The 18,489-nt window shown below is 61.1% G+C and overlaps 1 protein-coding gene across 1 annotated transcript; it reads right to left on the bottom strand.

Moving 5' to 3' along the window:
* Positions 1-371: 371 nt before the first annotated feature.
* MRC2 (mannose receptor C type 2) lies at positions 372-18,101 on the bottom strand. Its single transcript, XM_017833359.1, has 29 exons — positions 17,733-18,101; positions 17,321-17,494; positions 16,956-17,120; positions 16,662-16,775; positions 15,974-16,117; positions 15,298-15,486; positions 14,436-14,590; positions 13,986-14,093; positions 11,563-11,678; positions 11,237-11,385; positions 10,902-11,119; positions 10,551-10,693; positions 9,880-9,982; positions 9,652-9,790; positions 9,353-9,388; positions 8,872-9,032; positions 8,531-8,598; positions 8,036-8,136; positions 7,803-7,948; positions 7,023-7,137; positions 6,768-6,931; positions 6,434-6,542; positions 5,742-5,977; positions 5,482-5,650; positions 5,156-5,305; positions 4,806-4,925; positions 4,123-4,302; positions 3,718-3,744; positions 372-3,064 (listed from the first exon to the last, which is right to left on the bottom strand). Exons 1-29 carry the CDS (start codon positions 17,977-17,979, stop codon positions 2,844-2,846), a joined length of 4,167 nt encoding a protein of 1,388 aa, XP_017688848.1. The 5' UTR covers positions 17,980-18,101; the 3' UTR covers positions 372-2,843.
* Positions 18,102-18,489: the final 388 nt, after the last annotated feature.

Raw genomic sequence — 18,489 nt, 5'->3', positions numbered from 1 at the left:
GAGCTTTAAGGTCTCCCTGAACCCAAACCATTCTAGGATTTTATCAAACAGAAACTCCAGCGCTTTCCCAAGGACCCAGCTCCACCTGACCCCTTCATTGAGCTCAGGAGTCACAGACAAATAAATGTTGCCCATTCTCCTTCATCTTCTCCCTCCAGCCAACTCTTCCAAACAACCAGTAGAGCAAAGCCATCATATCCAAAACCCACAAGGAATCAATACAACATCCCCCTTACCTGGGCAGCCTTGGAGTCTCCCCTGCTGGAGGCAGTTAAAGTGTCATTTCAGCTTCGTTTGCTACTTGTCAGGGACACAGGGAAAGACAACGTTTGTTTTTCCCAAATAAAAGGGAAAAAAAAAAAGGTAGAAAATAAGTGGGAAAGGAAATTTTATTTCCAAGCTTCTAAAAGGATCTTACAAACCACAGAGAGTAAAAAAAAAAATGCAAAACTATATATATATATTATATAATTGACAGGGTCCTTTTAAGCAATTCTTCACATTATCTAATGGTGATAGGAGATACCACGTAACCATATATGTGTTTTCTGTAATCCTGATCACTGCCAACAGCTGACAAAACTCTTCTCAGACAACATTTCCCCTAGACTGTACAGACTCCTTTTCTTGAAAGCAAAGGAGAAGAAGGAAAGAAAACAAATTAATCAAGGAGAAAAAAAAAAAAAAAAGAAACTCTCTAAAGCGAGGTGTTCCAGGTTGGGCCGTGGGAGAGCCAGGGGTGACACCTCCTGCATGGCTGTGGGACCTCCTTCCCAGCACTCCATGGCACTCCATGCCTCTCCAGGGCACGGATTTTCCTCTAGCATGGATAATTCCCCACCATCCCAGCCATACCTCCTGTGTTCCCACCCTGCCCAGGGTCTCATCACTTCTCCAAACGAGCCCCAGCCCTGCCCTGACCTCAGCACCGCTCCTCGCTCTCTCCTGCCCACCAATCCTGACCTCAACCTTTATTCTTTAGGACTTCTTAACACCTCTGCCCATCCAGGAGGAGTTTATCCTGGACTCCATCCCCAGCAACAGCACAGCTTCAAGCTCAGCGTCCCTCCTGCTATTCCAAGCATCCCAGCAGCAGGAATGCTGGCTACACTGGGGATGAGGAGGGATTCACGCTCAGCTTTTCAGGATCTAGCACTCACATCAAGAAGCCACGGGCCCGTGGACAGAACCAACAGCTCCAAAACAGAGAGGACCTCAGGAAATAAATGCAAAGAAAGCTGAGAGAGAAACAGAGCCGGGGCAGCTCCGTGAGCTCCAGATTCTTCCTCACCCTGAAATGTCGTGGCAGCTTTTGAACATTGCCAAAAAGTAAACAAAATCCCAATGGTCCCTTGTTCCCCCATCCCACCCCCAACAGTTTCTTAAACACTTAATGTCCAGCTTAAGTGAAATCAACAGATTTTAAAATCCGCGCAGGTGTCAAAAAAGAGAGTTACAAAAATTCGCTTGTTCCTGTTGCTGCAGCAAAACCAACCCCAACTTGAGCCTTGGAGGCAGAGGGCTAAAGGCAACATCTCCTGTAGGGCTGTGCCACTCCACTTCAGAGGTCCAAGGGGCTCTTTGGGTCCCATTCCCAGCAGGGAACCCCCCTTGGGGCCCAAACAACTCTTGCTGTCTCCAGGCATCCTGTCCTGGGGCTGCTGCTGCCGGCAGCTGATGGAGGAGGATGGCTCAGCCCAGGGCACTCCTGCTCCTTCCTGCACAGCTTAAAAGCCAGGTAGGGGCTTAGCTACACACTGCCTTCCTCCTCCTCCTCCTCCTTCTCCTCTGCTACACCCTACATGGGAAACAGGCAACCACACACACCCCAGCCAGCTGTGTGAAAGAACGTATATATTCAGCACGCACTCAGTACAGTTTAGCAACAGAAGCTACCATCGTTCCCTTAAAAAACCAACAGACCACCGAGCTTCAAAACAGCCACCAAGGCTTCCAAATCCTCCCCACCCTACAGCCCTGACCCTCGGCCTTCTGGCCCCAGCAAGGCACCAGTGGCAGGTGATCCCAGCCCTGCACTGTCCCTGCCCGGCGAGGGACAGAGGGTGGCCCCGGCTCTCCGGCAGCGCCCTGTTCCACAGCACCCAGCTCCTCCCGCGGGGCCTGGGCTGCTGGGGATGCCGAGGGTGCTCCCGTTGGAGGGCCCTGGCCAGCAGTTTGCTCCGGTGCTGCCCCCTGCACTTATTTGGGGAGAGAGGGAACACACCAAAGAAAACGGGACAAGCTGTGGCTGCCGGCCAGAGGAGAGGAGATCCCATATCCCAGGGAGCAGAGGGGATCCCATCGCTGATCCCGGGGGGGTCCACGCTTGGATCTCTGCGGCGGCGTCTCCGCTGCTTTCTGCTGGAGGGGGGGGACGAGGCCGAGGAGGGGGAGAGGAGCGGCACAGTGGTGGGGACGGGGGTGGCAGGACCCTCGCTACTGCACGTGGAGGGGAGGTAGATCGGCTTCGGAGACCTCTTGCCAGGGAGGATGGATGTCTTCTGGGACACCAGCTCGGTTCCTGGGGGGAAGAGCCCTGAACACCTGCCCTTGCCTTATCCCAAGCGGAAGGTGTCTCAGAGCCCGGAAAGCTCTTGACCTTGGAGGGGGGCAACCTTCCTTGAAACCTTTTAGCCCTGAAAGTGCCTCCGCGGCAGCTGGGGACAAGCCCGGAGGTGACCTGTGGGGCAGGAGGGACCCCAGCTCCCTCCTCGTGCCCACCGACCCCGAGCCCGGCCCCTCTCCTTGCCCCACCGCCCCTGCCCCGCGCCGGGGGGGCTGCGTGTGCCGCGCTGCCCGTCCTCCCCCCTCCCCAGGCCCCGTCCCCAGCGTCCCCCCTGCCGTTAGTCCTGCTGCTCGTTCATCTCCATGTCCGACACCAGGATGTTCTTCTCGGCGGCCTCGCCGGGGTTGGAGGTGGTGCGGCTGTAGCGGGCGCTCTCGAAGGCGCCGCGCTCGGCGCTGCGCCGGCGCCGGTACAGGAACACCACGACCCCCAGCACGGCACAGAGCGCCAGTGCCGACACCACCACCACCGCGATGGCCGTCGTGTTCTCCGGCAGGGCTGCGGGAGGAGAGGCTGGTGAGAGGCAGCTGGGTGGCTCCCACAGCCTCAGTCAGACCGCGGTTTTGGGCAGGATCATGGAATTGTGGGATATCCTGAGCTGGAAGGGACCCACAAGGGTCATCCAGTCCAGTTCCTGGCCCTGCACCACGTCCCCGTTGTCCAAACGCTCCTTGAGCTCTGGAGCCTTGGGGCTGTGACCACTGCCCTGGGGAGCCTGTTTGCTGCTGTTCCCCCAAGGATGGGTCAGCACAGGAACCTGCTTTGTTGTTCTGGGGACATCCTGCCCCTGGCAGAGCTCCTGGGGCTGGGCAGACACTCTGGGTCATATGCAGGAACATCTGGCAGCTGCCTGGGATGGAAGCTTGGGATCCCACCAGCAAATGTGGTGTCCATCCCCCAGCTTGGCCAGGCACTGTGGGCAAGGGCAGGAGAGCCTGGCAAGGGGCTGGAGAGCCTGGCCAGACACACCTCCATGGAGGGATGGTTCCTGCCACTGGGGAGTCCTAGTCCAGGGCCAAAGCCACTTGGGAATGGGATTTCCCACCCACAAACCCCATTCTTTGGTTATTTGTGCAATCCAGGTTGCAGCACAGGTCTCCAGCACCGGTTCCCAGTCCCAGGACTGTGCCCAGGCTGACAGTGCCACTCACCTGCCCTGGAAAAGCTGCTCTCCTCCACTGCAACAGCAACACAGACAGGTCAGTGCACGGCCACGCCACCCTCCCCTCTCCCCAGTGCCAGCACCACTGGCTCTACCCCCTCCACTGCTCCCAGCACCACACCACGGACACTGGGTGCTGCACAGCTGGGGGGGTCCTCTGCTTTGCTCCACCCATGCCCCACCAGCCTCATCCTGCCCCAAGAGGCCAACCCAGCTACTGAGACATGCACAGCCCATCACTGAGCCCAGCGGGGACCTAAAACCCTGACACCGGCCCCTGCACTGGAATTACCCAAAACACATGGCTGGTGCTGCCAGCAGGACAGAGCTCTGCCCCCCAGCACTCTGCTCAGACCCTCAGCTCACCCCACCACGGGCAGCAGAGGGGTCCTACCTCGGGGGATCTTGCAGATGACCCCCATGGTGACGTTGGTGCAGGAGCCCAGGCGCCACACGCCGTTGCTGCTCTGGATCCAGTAGCAGCTGTTCTGGCTGAGCATGCTGGGCCCCGTGTCGTGCTGGCCCCAGTTGGAGTAGTTCACGGCAGTGTTGTCATGCCAGACCAAGGTGCCACCTGGGAAATGGGACAATTAGGCCTGGGGAGGCTGAAGGGGACACCCCATCTCTGTCCCACTTCAGGAAGCACAGGCAGGTGTGATGGGGCAATGGGATTTGGAGCAACCTGGGCTAGTGGAAGGTGTTTCTGCCCATGGCAGAGGGTTGGAACTGGATGGTGTTTAAGGTCCCTTCCAACCCAAACCATCCCATGATTCTGTGATTCTGTGATGGGGAGGTCTGATGGGGTGATGGGGAGGACCAGGGGCCACAGGGCTCATTCCTGCATCTGCAGGCTCCAGTGTCTTGGAGAAGGCTCTGGGATTCCCACCCCACCAAGCCAGAGGAGGACATACATGGCATGTCCAGCACAGCCTGAAGAACTGGTGCTCCTGTCACACCATGGCATGAGCTCCCCTCATTGGTGCCACCAGCAAGGGCTTCCTCTGCTCACTGCAGACCCAGTGGCAATTCATGGGGGTGCCTGGGGGAATATCTCAAACCTCACTCCTTCCTTTGTACCTTTGGGGTTGAAGGTCATGCCCAGCCAGGCCCCCTTGGAAGGGCCCTCGTACGACTGGAGATGCTCCCACACAAAGACATTCTCCATCTCGTCTTGGATGGACAACACCGTGCCACCGACTGTGGAGGGAACAGCGACATGGAAGAGCCCAGAACTCAAAGGATGGAGCTGGGGAGCAGCAGTGCCCGGGAGCGCAAAGCTGAGGAACCACCCATGAACCACCTGATGGTTGGACAACCCTCCCATGGAACAGCAAGGAGATGATGACTGACCAAAGCCAGGCATGGGCAGAGGGACAGCGGAGTTCATCCTGGGCATCTCACCCTCTACCACCTCAGCCCCCTCATACCTTTCTGGCACCTCCTCATGGCGTCCTTCTGCCCCAGGGTGATCTCCATGTGGAAGGTGTAGCAGTGGTCCCGGAAGGGGATCCAGGACGAGTCCTCCAGCGATTTGGGACAGCTGCCACTGTAGCTCCACTTGTGCGTGCGAGGGGCACCTGGGGAGCACACGGCACACTGAGGGGGGTGAAGGGGCACAGGGCACCGAGGTCCCACGGCACGTCGGGGCACTCAGACCCACAAGGACATCCAGAGAGCCCTATCCGGGTAGGATGCCATCTCCAACCATTGGTGGCACCCCACCTGACCACCCTGTGCCCCCCTTGGCCAGCACCTGCTCGGAGCTGGCAGATGCCCCCCTGGAGCTTGGTGTCGCAGCCGGCCGTGCGCCAGCTCCCGTCCGCATCCATGTAGGAGCAGCCCGTGATCTGCTGGGGCTCCCCGTCCTGCCAGTTGGTGTACACCACGTTCTCCTCCGTCAGCCACGAGTAGCTCCGGCCTCCCTGGAGGAGAACCAAGGGGAGGAGATGCTGAGGGGGCTGCCATGACCCCCTTAGGGTCACCCTGCCCCAGGCGCCTGCCCCCTTCCCTCACCTCGTCGGCCAAGCCGATCCAGAGCGGGGCCCGCAGGCTGCTGATGGCCTGGGTGAGGAAGGCCTGGCTGTAGGGGTCGGGGATGGTGGCCAGGGTGGCGTTGAGGGTCTCGCAGAGCAGCAGGGCCTCGTGCCACCTGAGGGGTTTCTGCAGGATGCGGTAAGTGCTGTTGTGGTAAAAGAGGGCGCCGGTGGGCGAGGGCGGGTACAGCGTCCGCGCGGGGCTCAGGGCCGGGTCTGGGGGAGCAAAGAGACACGGTCAGAGGGCACGGAGGGCACTCCTGCATCCCAGGAGGGGTCACCCCCTTGTCTGTCCCTACCCAGGCCCGGCTGTCCCTGTAAGTGCTGCACTGGTGCAACCAGGGAGGGCAGAGGAACATCCCCAGGGATGACGAGCAGTGACACCCTGGCACCATCCCCACCTTGGAGCCTGTCCACTAGGATTCACATCCCTATGGAACATGCTGAGCCAGGCTGACATGTACAGGTTTGGGGCTGTCCCACAGATAGCTGTGATGGGGGACCACCCCCCAAGTCAAGCCTGTCTCCCTGAGCTCCTCCAGCACCAGGAGCTCCTCCCAAGATGAGTCGACGGCTTGGAGCTCCCCAGCCCCACCATTCATGGGGCACCAGGGTGGCAGAGGCAGGTCCCCAGCCAGCAGAGCTGGGGCTGTCCCCTCATGCCCCCCCTACCTATGCTCCGCTGGCAGATGTAGCCGTGCTTCTCCTCCAGGCAGCTCCGGTCGTCCCAGCGTCCCGTGAAGAGAGGGGGTGAGCCGTGCCACACCACCACACAGTTGGTCTGCAGAGCCAAGCCACGGGGTCAGCACTGCCCTTAGCACCCTCATCCCACCCTGTGGGCACCCCCACACCAGGGCTGTCCCCTGGTGGGCAGGTCCCCACCCTGCAGGGCCGGATCCTGCTGTGCCCTTGGAGAGCCACCCCTGCTAAAACCTTCCCTTCCCATGGTGGCACAGGGGACTGAGACCTTCCCAGGGGCCGGGGGTGCTGTGGGGGTCTCTCTCACCGGCTTGTCACGGGGGCTGGAGGCGCTGCAGCCCGAGGGCTCCCCGGGGGCCCAGCTCACGTGCCGCAGGGGCTCCCCCTCCACCCACTGGAACTCCCTCTGCGCGTCGTGGAGGCCGATCCAGAGGTCGAAGGAGATGTTGGGCAGCATGGATGTGATGAAGGCTGCGAGGGACAGAGGAGGGGCTGAGAACCACCCCTGGCAGGTCCCCAGCCAGCAGGGCTGGTGGGGTTGGTGGGGGCAGCGGGGACCTACCCTGCTCCAGGGGGCTGGAGATGGTGGCCAGGACGGCGCCCTGGCTCTCGCACGCCTGCTTCGCCTCCGGCCACTTCACTATCTCGCCTTTGTTGTGGCCATTGAAGCTGAAACACTGCACAGGCAGCAGCACAGGATGGTCCATGGGGGGCAGCTGCCCCCCACCCTGAGCTCTGCACCCTCCCCATCCAACCACCCTCTGCAGCCCCACTCTGTCCTGGTGGCCCTTCTCCCCTTTGTGCCCTCACATCTACCAGCCCCCAACCACTCCTGCACTCCCACCGCTCTCCTGGCATCCCTGTGCACGCACCTCACCACCCCCTCCTGCACCCCCACCCCACAGCACACCTCTCCCAGCATCCCTCTTAATGCACCCCCAGCATTCCCTAAAAAACACGTGCAGGAATCCCTCTTCATCCTGCCATTCTGCAGCCACCCACTCTGCCTCCACAGGGCTGGTGGAAGACCAGGAGGTGACCATCACCTCTCCCTCCTGCCATCCCCTCCCCATCCTGCTGACTCCTGTCCTTCCTGCCATCCTCTCTCCCTCCTGTTCTTCATCCTGCCATCCCCTCTCCATCCTGCTCTCCCCTCTCCATCCGACCATTCCCTCTCCCATCCTGCCATCCTCTCTCCCTCCTGCCACCCCCTTTCCCTCCTGCCATCTCTTCCTTCCAGCCCTCCCCTCTTTCTCCTGCCACCCCCTTCTCCACCCTGCCATCCCCTCTCCCTCCTGCCCTCCCCTCTCCATCCTTCCATCCCCTCTCCCTCTGGCCGTACCTTGCTGAGGAATTGCACCCACCCTCGGGGACAGCCCCCGGCCGTGGGAGCGGGTGCCGGAGGGAGGGAGGGCCTCACGGCCGTCGCGTTGCTCCGCTTGCAGATGTAGGGCAGAGCCGTCATGCACTTCTGGTCCCCCCAGTCCTCTGTGGGGAGGGACAGGCTGGGCATGACCCCAATCCTCACCGAGCCCCTCATGGCCCTGCCCTCACCTGGGCTGGCCCTGCCCTCACCTCTGCTGGCTGTCATGTACACACACTTCCTGTCCTTGCCGATGGGCCGGGGCTTGCCCGGTGCCCAGGAGATGAAGTTGAGGAGGGACCCATCAGACCACCTGGAAAAGCACCGGTGGGAGCACAAAAAAAAGAGCTGAGTGGCAAATGGGACCAGCTGCGTGCCCTAACTGGGGAGCGTGTCCCACCACTGCCCTCCTGGGTGAGGATCTCCATCCCAGCACCTCAGGATGGCAAGTGCTGAGCCACGGTGCTCACAGCTGGGGATGGTGGTGTGGGGACGAGCAGGGCCATGGTGGTGTGGAGATGAGCAGGGACATGGTGGTGTGGGAATGTTCTGGGGATGGAGGTGTGGAGATGAGCAGGGACATGGTGGTGTGGGAATGTGCTGGGGATGGTGGTGTGGAGATGAGCAGGGACATGGTGGTATGGGAATATGCTGGGGATGGAGTTGTGGGGACATGCAGGGACACGGTGGCTCTGTCTGTGACTTACTTGAACCTCCCATCGTTCTCGTAGGTGTTCAGCCCAATCCACCAGTGCTGCTCCTGGCCCCTGGAGAACTGCACACCCAAAGAGGACATGTCAGTGCCCTGCAGGGACTGGGCGTATTTGGGGACAACAGAGGCTGTCACAGGGATCAGCCCTCCCTTCCCCGCCCTCAGCTTGCACCAGGACACAAAACATCACCTCACTGAGCCCCAAACCCACTCACAGGCACTGCACAAGCCCACTGTGACCCCCGCAGAGCCCAGAGCCCCTAAACACTATCCCTCCAGCAAAGGGTGAAAGAAGAGAGGGAAGAGCAGCCCAAGGGGGTCCCATCCCCCTGGTACCTTCTTCAGGTTCTGGCCCAGGAAGCGCAGCTCGGCCTCGCCGTGCACCGACGCCAGCTCGGCCTGGAACCAGCTGCAGATGCGCTGGGCCTGCAGCCACGTCGAGTGGTGCTCGAAGAACTTGTACTCGGCCTCCTGGTACTTCACCCACTCTTTGCTGCCTGCAGGCAGGGACCGGGGTCACGCTGAGGCCGTGACACCCCTGCCATGGCCACCTTGTCCCTTGGTCCCCGCGTGTTTTGAGCCTCTCCTGCAGTGGGCAGGCCTGATTCTGACCAGACCCTGTCGCAGTCCCTACAGCCATGTGGTGCAGCAGGGGGGGATGCCTGGGCTCCCCACCCTCCCACTGCCCTGCCCAGGATCCATCCCTCTCTGGGTAACACTGCCTGGATGTTCTGAAGGGATGGTGCTTGTGATGGGGCAGCAGAGGTCCAAGGAGGACAGTTTATGCCCAATGAACACACAGCCATGGTCAACACACCTTGGGTCGTGATCTCCGGCTCCTTCACGTCAGCACCTGGAGAAAGGGCAAGGAGAGGCTGTCAGCAGGATGCAGGGCTGGGATGCTCCCACTGATGCTTCCCTGCAAACCACCTGTGGGCTCCAAGGCTGGGATGCCCTCCCAAATCCCCCCAGGAGGAACAGCACCTCTCTCTGACCCGGAACTGGGAATCATCCTCCACCTCCCAAGGATTCCCCTGCACCTGCTCCGCGGCCCCGCAGCCCATCCTCCTCCAGGTCAGTCACAGCTGGGGGGCTTGGGGGCCCCTTTGCTGGTACCTTTGGGCAGTTTGCAGATCCAGTCCAGCTGGGCTTCGCACTGCATCGGCATCCACTGCAGGGAGGCCAGGTCCAGCACCGCGCACGGCCGGATGTCGTCGTCGTCGTAGTTGCTGCGGTCAAAGTTGTGGTAGAAGAACTGGGGGTCGAGAGAGATGGGCGGTGTTGGGCATTTCCGCCAGCACCGGATTTGCCCCCTCCCTGCACCCCAAACGCCCCAAGACTCACCCCCAGCCCATCACTCCACCTCCAGCTCCGGTCCCCCGCAGGGTCCCGCCGGTTCAGGCCGATCCAGAACCAGTGCTGCTCATGGAGCTCCGGCTCCGACTCCCTGGGGGAAGCCAGGGGGATGGGTGAGAACACAACCCTCCTCCAAACCAGAGGGGTTTACATTTATACACAAATATCTATTTTTAAATTACATATATATATATAAAATTATATATTTATACACAAATATATAGTATACAATTGTTATTTTATATATTTGTTTATACACGATTATATATTATTTATATATACACAGATATGTATTACATTTATACACAAATATATATTAATAATCTGGCCTTTTTCTGTTTGTTTTCAAAGCCTGCCATCCCCACACACTGGAAGGCAGGAGTTGGGATAACAGGCTCAAGGCTGGAGGCGTTTGAAACCCAAGCTCCATCCTCTAATTACACTGAACTTCCTGCACTTCTCCCACACCCCGTCTTTCCTGCACATTTCCCACATCAACCACACCTACTGATGCACCTTCTGCACACCAGTTCGTGCTCAGAGAGCCCCATTCATGCCTCAACCCCCCATCCACGTGTGCCAGAGCGCTGTGAGGGCTGCGGGCTCATGCCAAGCGCCCTTTGGCAGCGGGACATATGCTGGTGCCACCAGCCCCTCACCCAAAAATCTTGTTGAGGGTGTTGGCGACAAAGTGCTCCTCCTCGTAGCTGCCCAGGCTGAGCAGCTGGGCCCCCAGCTCCCGGCAGAACTCCTGAGCTGCGATCCACGTCTTCTTCTCGTGCAGCTTTTCAAAGGTGAACACCTGGGGGAGGAGGAACCCGCGGTGTGGGGGGCTCAGAAGCAGGAGAGGAGCAGAGCATCATCCCCACACCCTGGGCCACTCTGCCACCACCCAGCCCCAGCCAGGCTTGTGTGCTCTGGGCTGCCTCCTGCACCAGAACATGCTCCTTCACCCCCTGCACCACAGGAGGCACAGGCACCCCCCAAACAGCCACGGGAACGCCTCTCACCTTGTAGCAGTGCCGGAGTTTGGGGTCGGAGCTCCAGCCCGGGGGGCAGGTGGCGGTGAGGCTGGGCGTGGGGTAGGGCCCGGGCAGCTCGGGGTTCACCGGGGTGCCCAGGTTCTGCCGGCAGATGTACTTGGCCTTGAAGGTGCTGCAGTTCTTCACCTCCCACAGCCCCATGGAGCTGCCGGTGGCCAGGGCCACGCAGCCACCCTTGTTGTAACCTGGAGCGCTCACGGGAGTGGAGGGGACGCAGCCTTAGGGTGGGGCCGTGCCGGGGGGCAGAGCCAGCACCCAGCCCGTTGGAGGGGGTGTCCCCGGGCCACCCCTGCCCCCCTTACCGGGCTGGTCGCGGTTCCAGTGCGTGTACATCACCTCGTCCCCGCTCAGCCAGCGGAACGCGCCCGTCTCGTTGATGTCCTGCAGGGCTGTCCAGAAATACTCCCCATCCCAGCCGTAGATGAGGCTGCTCACATAGGCCTGCTCGAACCTGGGGGGCGGCCAGAGGGGGTGATGCTGCGAGCTGACACGGCCTGTGATGCCCCAGCCCTTGTGGGGTCACTCCCCACCTCAGGGGGCTCAAACCCAGAGCCGGTGTGGCACTGACGTGTTGGTGATGGCACTGACCTGTTGGTGATGGCACTGACCTGTTGGTGATGGCACTGACCTGTTGGTGATGGTGACCAGCGTGGAGCCGTAGTCGGAGCACATCTTGCGGGCGTCGCTGTAGGGGACACGGTCCTCGCCCAGCCAGAAGCAGGAGGGGCTGTGCCACTTCCAGCCCTGGGGATGGGTGACAGGGGACATCCAGCACTGCCCGCCCAGACCTCCCCAAAGGATGGGAGCAATCCCAGGGCGCGGGAGCAACGTCCCACGTCCCCTGCCACCACCTCTGCCTTCTCCCGGGAGGTCTCCTGCCCCCGGCCGCCCCAGCTTGACCCCGCTCAGCTTTGAGCTCCAACAAGCCCCTGGCCCCAGGGGACGGGGCTGCAGGGAAAACAAACACCCAGGCAGCTTCAAAGCCGGGGAAAAGGCTCTCCCTGCCAGGGTCCGGCCTGGCCGGGGCGCGGGGAGGGGAACACAATCCTCCTCTTCACGCCGCGGGGCCGAGTCCAGAGCGAGTCCCACCACAGCCGGCTTTAATCCCCCGCCTTGTTGATGTTGGAGCCTCTCCGGGGCTGGAGACACAATAGTGCCTGTTTTCTGCCAGAGCAGGGAGCGGGGCGGCCCCGGGGCTGGCAGTGGCCCCTTGGCGAAGCAGGGAGGGACATGGGGGCTCATCCATGAGAGGGAACACACGCCCTTCCCAAGGGTGGAGCAGCTGGGGCAGCAAGTGGCCTCAGGCTCAGGAACACCCTGGAAGGGGAAGTATCACTGGGATTCTACTCCTGGGTCCCCTGGGCACTGGAAGGACAGTGGGGGACATGTGCCATATGTAGTGTCATCAGCATGGCAAGGAGGGAAGCAGGAGTAGCTTTAGGACATGAAAACAACCCCAAATCCCATTTTCGCCCTGCAAGTTCCTGCTCCTACAGTCTTTCCCCAAAATTGGCAAAGCCAGGTACAGACCCACCAGCTGGGTCCCTCTGGAACATGGATGCCCCTGAGCAGCCAAGAAAGGGCCCATCCTGGGACAGTGTGGGTTCCTGATGCCCCCAGAAGGATCTGGATGTCCCTGGAGGGGTCTCCAATCAGCCCCATGCCTCAGCACCCCAAAAACCCCATGGATGCTCTCCCACACACTGGCCACCACAGGCAGTCCCTGGATCCAAAAGAGGGCCAGGATGGGATCCTCAACCCCAACTGCTGCCTCCAGCTCCTAATGCCAGTGTGTCCCCACATCCCTCTCCAGCTCTGCCATTCCCACTGCCCAGACCTCCAGCCCTCACTGCTTCCTTTAAGGCAGTTCCAAAATTAAAGAAGGTTTGGAGAAGGGGAAAAAAAGCAGCAAAGCCATCATGAAAAACCAGCATGGTGGCTGGAGAGGACTGGGGCCAAATCCCCCGAGCAAGATGATGATCTGGGTGGCAAAAGGCGTCATTGAGGATGAGGAAGGGGAAGAAGGATGGGGAAAGGTCTTTCCCTGGTTGATTTACCACTCCCAGTTTGTTTCTCAGTGGGTGCATCTCTGCTGGGCACCCAGGGCCAGGGTAAAACTGTGGCTGGGGAGGCAGGAGGAGTTAAATCTCTGTGGGGACATCTTATGTGTCAGGACGTCCTATGAGCTCAGGACTGTTCTGGGGACATGCAAATGGGTGGTGATGGAATTTTGCCCACCAAGTGCCACATCCCCAGCACCTGCTGACACTGGGGCTCCTCTGGCTACAGCTGGCAGCCCCCATATCTGGCCTGGTGTGGCAGCTTGCTGTGCTGCCCTGAGCTCTGGCAGAGCCGAGTGGCTGCTGGGGTTTGGCAAGGGGATGAGGACCCAAGGAGGAGGCCAGCAGCACCTCTGGGAGCTGGCCCAGTGGGGCTGCTTGGTAGTCTGAGCGTGAGAGCCTGCTCTGAAACATTGGGAGAGGTTCAAGAGTGGCAGCACTGCCAGGCTCAGCAACTGGAGACTTCGCAGAGCCACAAAAGCCACTTCCCAGCAAAGCGTGGGAACGGGGCGGCCTCAGCCCCCTGTGGCAGCTGGGGAAACTGAGGCAGAGCATGGGCTGGGTGAGAATCTGCCAGTTTGGTGTCCCCAGAAGGCCTGTGCCCCGCCCAGGGAGGGCAGCCTGCCAGCAGGCCCAGGCACGGGGCCGGCAGCCGCCTCTGTCCCGCCAGGCTCCCACGTGCGGCAGCTTTGGCACGGAGAGAGGCAAAGGGAAAAAAATGAACATCCCTGCTGGCAGCCAAAGGCAGCCCGAGGAGGAGGCTCTTGGATGATGTTCACAGACACATGTGTGTCGTGTCCCAGTTTCTTCCCGTGACCTCCCGGAGCCACGGAGGCAGCGAAGGGCTCGGCAGCCCCAGGGTCTCTGCTGCACCAGCAGCTCCCGGGCACAGAACCCACAGCTCCGGGTGCTGCCCATCAGGGCTCCCCAAAATGGTTTCAGGGAGAGCCCTGGAGAGATGCAGCCACCTCCAGCCCCAGGGGCCCCTCACCTTTCGGCATCCATGGTCATCCTCCTCCTTCTCCTGGCTCACCCGACCCGGCTTTTTGCAGATGGACGGCAGGGTCTGGTTGCAGGGGCTGTCGTTCCACCTCCCTTCCTGCACGGTGGGAGAGGAGCAGGAATCAGCCTATCCCGACAGCCTGGGGAATTCCCCAGCCCACCCACCCCCACCTCGGGTCCACAGACTTTCCTTCCCTACACCAAATCCCTAAGGCTGATGTGCTGGATCCCTCCCATCCCAACAGCTGGGATGAGCCAGGTTCAATTCAGCTGGAGGTGCTCCCTGAGGAATGCCTTCCTCAGGCATGAGGATAGTGCAGTGCTCCCTTTCCCCCTCGGGACCCTCCTATTTCCCCTCTGGGACCCCAAAACCCTCCTGAATTCCTCTGAATCCCCCCTGTTACACCCCCTGGGGCCCCCTGCCCCCCCGGGCTCTCACCGGTCCCCAGATGGTGACACAGTCCTCCAGGCTGTCACGGAAGTTGTTGGGCTCGAAGGGGTGCCAGTACGTGAACCTCACGGGCGTCCCGTCCGACCACTCGAAGTTCATCTGCAGCTTGAGGTCATTTAGGCCAATCCAGAGCTCCTCCACGTCTGCCAGGACAGGAGGGGAGGGCGTGAAAGTTCCTCCTCCTGGCTGACATTGTGCAGAACCCACCAGTGACACGAGCCCTGCAGGGCTCAGCTCTGACCACGGGCAGGAAAGGGCACAGCAGGGCAGCTCCTGCCTGCAAGGGTGGACCCCCAGAGCGGGAAACACAAGGACATGGACCCTCAGAGTGGGAAATACAGGGACATTTGCCAGCAGCTTTCAGAGAGCAGCTGGCAGCAGCAGAATGTAAAAGCCCAGACCTGCAGGCTCAGGTCCAGTGAGCTACTGGTTTTCAACCATTCCCTTCCATCCTGTCCCAATCTGCTCCCAGCTTGGAGGCTCCAGCATTTCCCCTCCTTGCTCCACCCTCCTATGGCTCATTGCTGGTCTCCTCCAGCGAGTCCAGCAGGACTTTGTTTCCCCATCTTTTCCTACACTAACCAGCTGGGACCAGCACCATTCCCAGCTGCAGCTGTGGAGTTTTTCCTCAGCACTGCAGGCTCCTGGGAACAGCTTTCACATTTGCTGGATGGGGGATGCACCCGGATTACGGGCTCCTCCAAGGAATACATCACCTCCCAGCCTGGGGCCTCCACTCCCTGCACAGCCACAAAGTCAACTCTGCAGCCTCCAGCACACCCAGGGACGTTCCCATGGACCCCACAACCAGATGGGAAGGGGGCTGCTGGCACAGCGGGCTCCTCCTCACCTTGCTTGATCTGCTTGGTGACGAATTCCAGCTCGGAGAGGGTGTGGATGCTGACCAGGTCCCCCCCACTCCGCAGGCAGGTCTTCTTTGCCTCCTGCCAGCTCTTCTTCTCTCCCACCAGCCGGTAGCAGTTGGACTGGAAGGGCTGCCAGCTGGGCTCACAGTCCACCTTCACCTCCGACCACGAGTCTGGCAGGACACAAGGCAGCCTGAGGGCTCCTGCCAACCCTCCAGCCCCGTCCTTGGCAGGGAAGGGGCCGCAGTCCCACGGGGTGCTCAGCACAAGCCAAAGCCGCGGTGGGAAAGCCACGGCCAAAATGTAACAGGCGGTGGCAAGGTGAGGGAACGGCGGCTTCAGAGCTCCGGGGACAAACCAAATCCCTCCTGTCTGCAGAGGAGCGAGGGCAGAGCAGAGCACAGAGCACCCCCTCCCCTGGGGACCCGCTGCTCTCTGTCCCTCCTTCACCACCCCACCCAGAATGGCACCAAGCGCTTCTTGGAGATGACTTTTCCCAAACCTTGGGAACCCTGAGGAGCAAAACCCCTGCTCTGCACACCCGGGGCACCAGCAGGCTGGGGACACCATGGGCACCTCCATGGGCAGCATCCCCTGGCCGTGGCGGGGTGGGAGCACGCCCGGTGTGCCCGTTCCCGGTGCTGCTCCTGCCCTGCTCACCCGTCAGGAAGGGGTCGGCCGTGGCGTTGGGCTTCTTCTTGCACACGTAGGGGAGGGCGATGCCGCAGTCGCGGTTCTGCCACCCCCCCGAGGACTCGGTGCGGATCACCCCGCAGTTCTCCTCGCTGGGGTTGTCAGGCTGGTCTGGAGAGCAGGGTGAGGGGGGACAGGCTGCTGAGGAGCCACCAACGCAGCTCTCCCCGCTCCAGCAGCAGTAAAACCCCATTTATTTCATTATTTTCTATGATAAGATGGGACCCCGTGTGCCCAGGTGGCAGTTGGGGGTCACGATACCAGACCTGAACTGCTCCTGCCTGTCCCCAAACCTCCTGCGAGGGCATCAGTGCCCCCAGGGGTGTTTCTGGGTCCTTCTGCTCCCTGTGCACCTCAGGTTTAGGGAGGGGTGTCTGCAGCTGGGGACCCCACTCCAGCACTAAGCAGGGATGCAACCCTCCAAACAAGGAGGGACCACTGAGGGTTTGCACATGTTCCCCCTCAGCACCCTGTGTCACCCCTCCAGCTCCACAGATGTCCCAGCTTGCTCCAATGCCCCCTGGGGCTCTCTGTCCTCAGGCAGTGAGGGGACACCCTGCAGCAGCCCAGGCCACCTCCCCTGCCACGTGGCCATCTCTGGTGGTCACAGGTTGTTCCCCAGCCCCCCGTCACCACCACGACCCCCCCATCTCACCACTCTCCCAGTTGAGGTACTTGAGGGGCGAGTTGTCTGACCACTGCCAGCCTCCATTGATGTCCAGGTCGTTGAGCCCAATCCAGAGTGTGGAGCTGTACCCAGTCAGGAGCCCTGAGCCAACACAGCCAGAGGGGCAGGATCAGTCCCCCCAACCCCAGCTCAGTCCCCAGCCTGTCACCCCCCCAAAACCAACCACTCGGGGCAGGCAGAGCAACCTGGCAGTGGCAATGCCCACGGTGCCACCAGCTCTGCCCAGGCAAGGAGGACACAGCCAGGCTGCCATGATCTCACCATTGATGTAGGTCTGCTCGTGGATCTCGGTGATGCTCAGCAGGTTGGCCCCTTGCTGCTCACAGCTATTCCAGGCCTCTCGCCACGACAGCGTCGACTGGAAGTTGAACTGGTAGCAGCTGTTGGTGAGATGGTCCTTGTCCCAAAAGGTCTCGCAGTCGTTGCCTGTGGGAATGAGCAGGGTGAGCACCCAACACCCCCAAAATACCCCAATAACCCCGTGAACCCCACAACCTGCTGCTCCAGCACTGCAGGCTGCTGGCAGGAGGAGGGACGAGGCAGGACGTCAAGAGAGAGGAAGAAAAACCCCCAGGAGGGATGGGCACGGTGCAGCTTTTCCCCATGGAATGTGTCCCCCTACTCACTCTTTATGGGGCAGAAGCCCCACCGCTCGTCCTTGCCGTAGTCCTGGGTGGTGGCACACCAGAGGTGCCCGTCCTCCCTCCCCGTGCTGGTGCACTCGTGGAACCACTGGTTGTCGTACTTGAAGGGGATGGTGCAGGGCTTCCCGTGGGAGTTGCCCTGGATGGTGTAAATCTCTGGGGGGAGAAGAGCAGCCCTTGCTTGAGGCCCTGTCTACAGGGCTGGAGGGAGGTTTGTGGTGTGGGGGGCAGGGGGTGCCCGAGGGGGCTGCCCCACTCCCACCAGCCCAACCCTGCCCGGTTCTGCAGCCCCAGCGAGCCGGGACCGAGCTGGACCCGCCCGCCGCAGCCCCGCGGCCTCCGCTCACGTTTGGGGTTGGGTTACGGCACAACACGGCGCCCAAGGGGGCGTTACCAGAGTAGGGCACGGAGCACAGGTCCTCCTCGGTGCCGTACGTCCTCCACTGCGAGCCACGTGCCTGGTCCCCCCTGTCCAGGGAGGCGTTGGCGGGGCGGGCGCCGAGGTGCTGCGAGAGCTGCTCGCCGAGCCCGCGGCAGCTCCAGCGCATGTTCACCGACTCGCGGTCGCACTCGTAGGTGGCCAAGGGGTGCAGCCCCGCCGTGCTGTTCCCCCCGTGCCACGACACCCCCAGGCACTGCATGGCCCCCACGTTGAAGAGGCGGTTTCGGGAGACCCATTTCCACTGCTGGGCCGGGGCGCTGCCGTTGCAGCCCTTGGCCAGTCGCACCAGCGAGTCCTTGGTCTCCAGGCAGCCCTGGGAGCCCGTGTTGTAGATGAGGAAGACCTTGGAGTCTGGGGAAGAAAGAAATGGGAAGGGATGAAGCATCGTCGGGGACTCAGCACGTGCCACGCATCACCTCCAGCCCCGACAGGACATCCTGGCTCCACGCACAGCGAGGTTTGGGTGCATCCCTGGGACCTGCTTCCTGCAGCACTGACACAGAGTTTGTCCTGACGCCTGTCCCTGGGTGAGGGACTCCAAGCAGGGTGACACGGGTGGGTGTCTGCACCCAGGGTGGCATCACCAGGTGTGGCTTTCGGGCCTCGGAGCCGGAGCAGAGAACTCACCCGCGCTCACCACGTCACTGGAGTGGTTCAAAACTGAGCTGCCACGGGCAGCACTTGGCCACAGCATTCCCAGGCATTGCAA

The sequence above is a fragment of the Lepidothrix coronata genome, unplaced genomic scaffold (assembly GCF_001604755.1).
Source record: "Lepidothrix coronata isolate B3197 unplaced genomic scaffold, Lepidothrix_coronata-1.0 Scaffold213, whole genome shotgun sequence".
Taxonomy (NCBI): Eukaryota; Metazoa; Chordata; class Aves; order Passeriformes; family Pipridae; genus Lepidothrix; species Lepidothrix coronata.
Note: the sequence above shows the minus strand (reverse complement) of the source record. Positions and strands in the feature narration are given on the sequence as shown.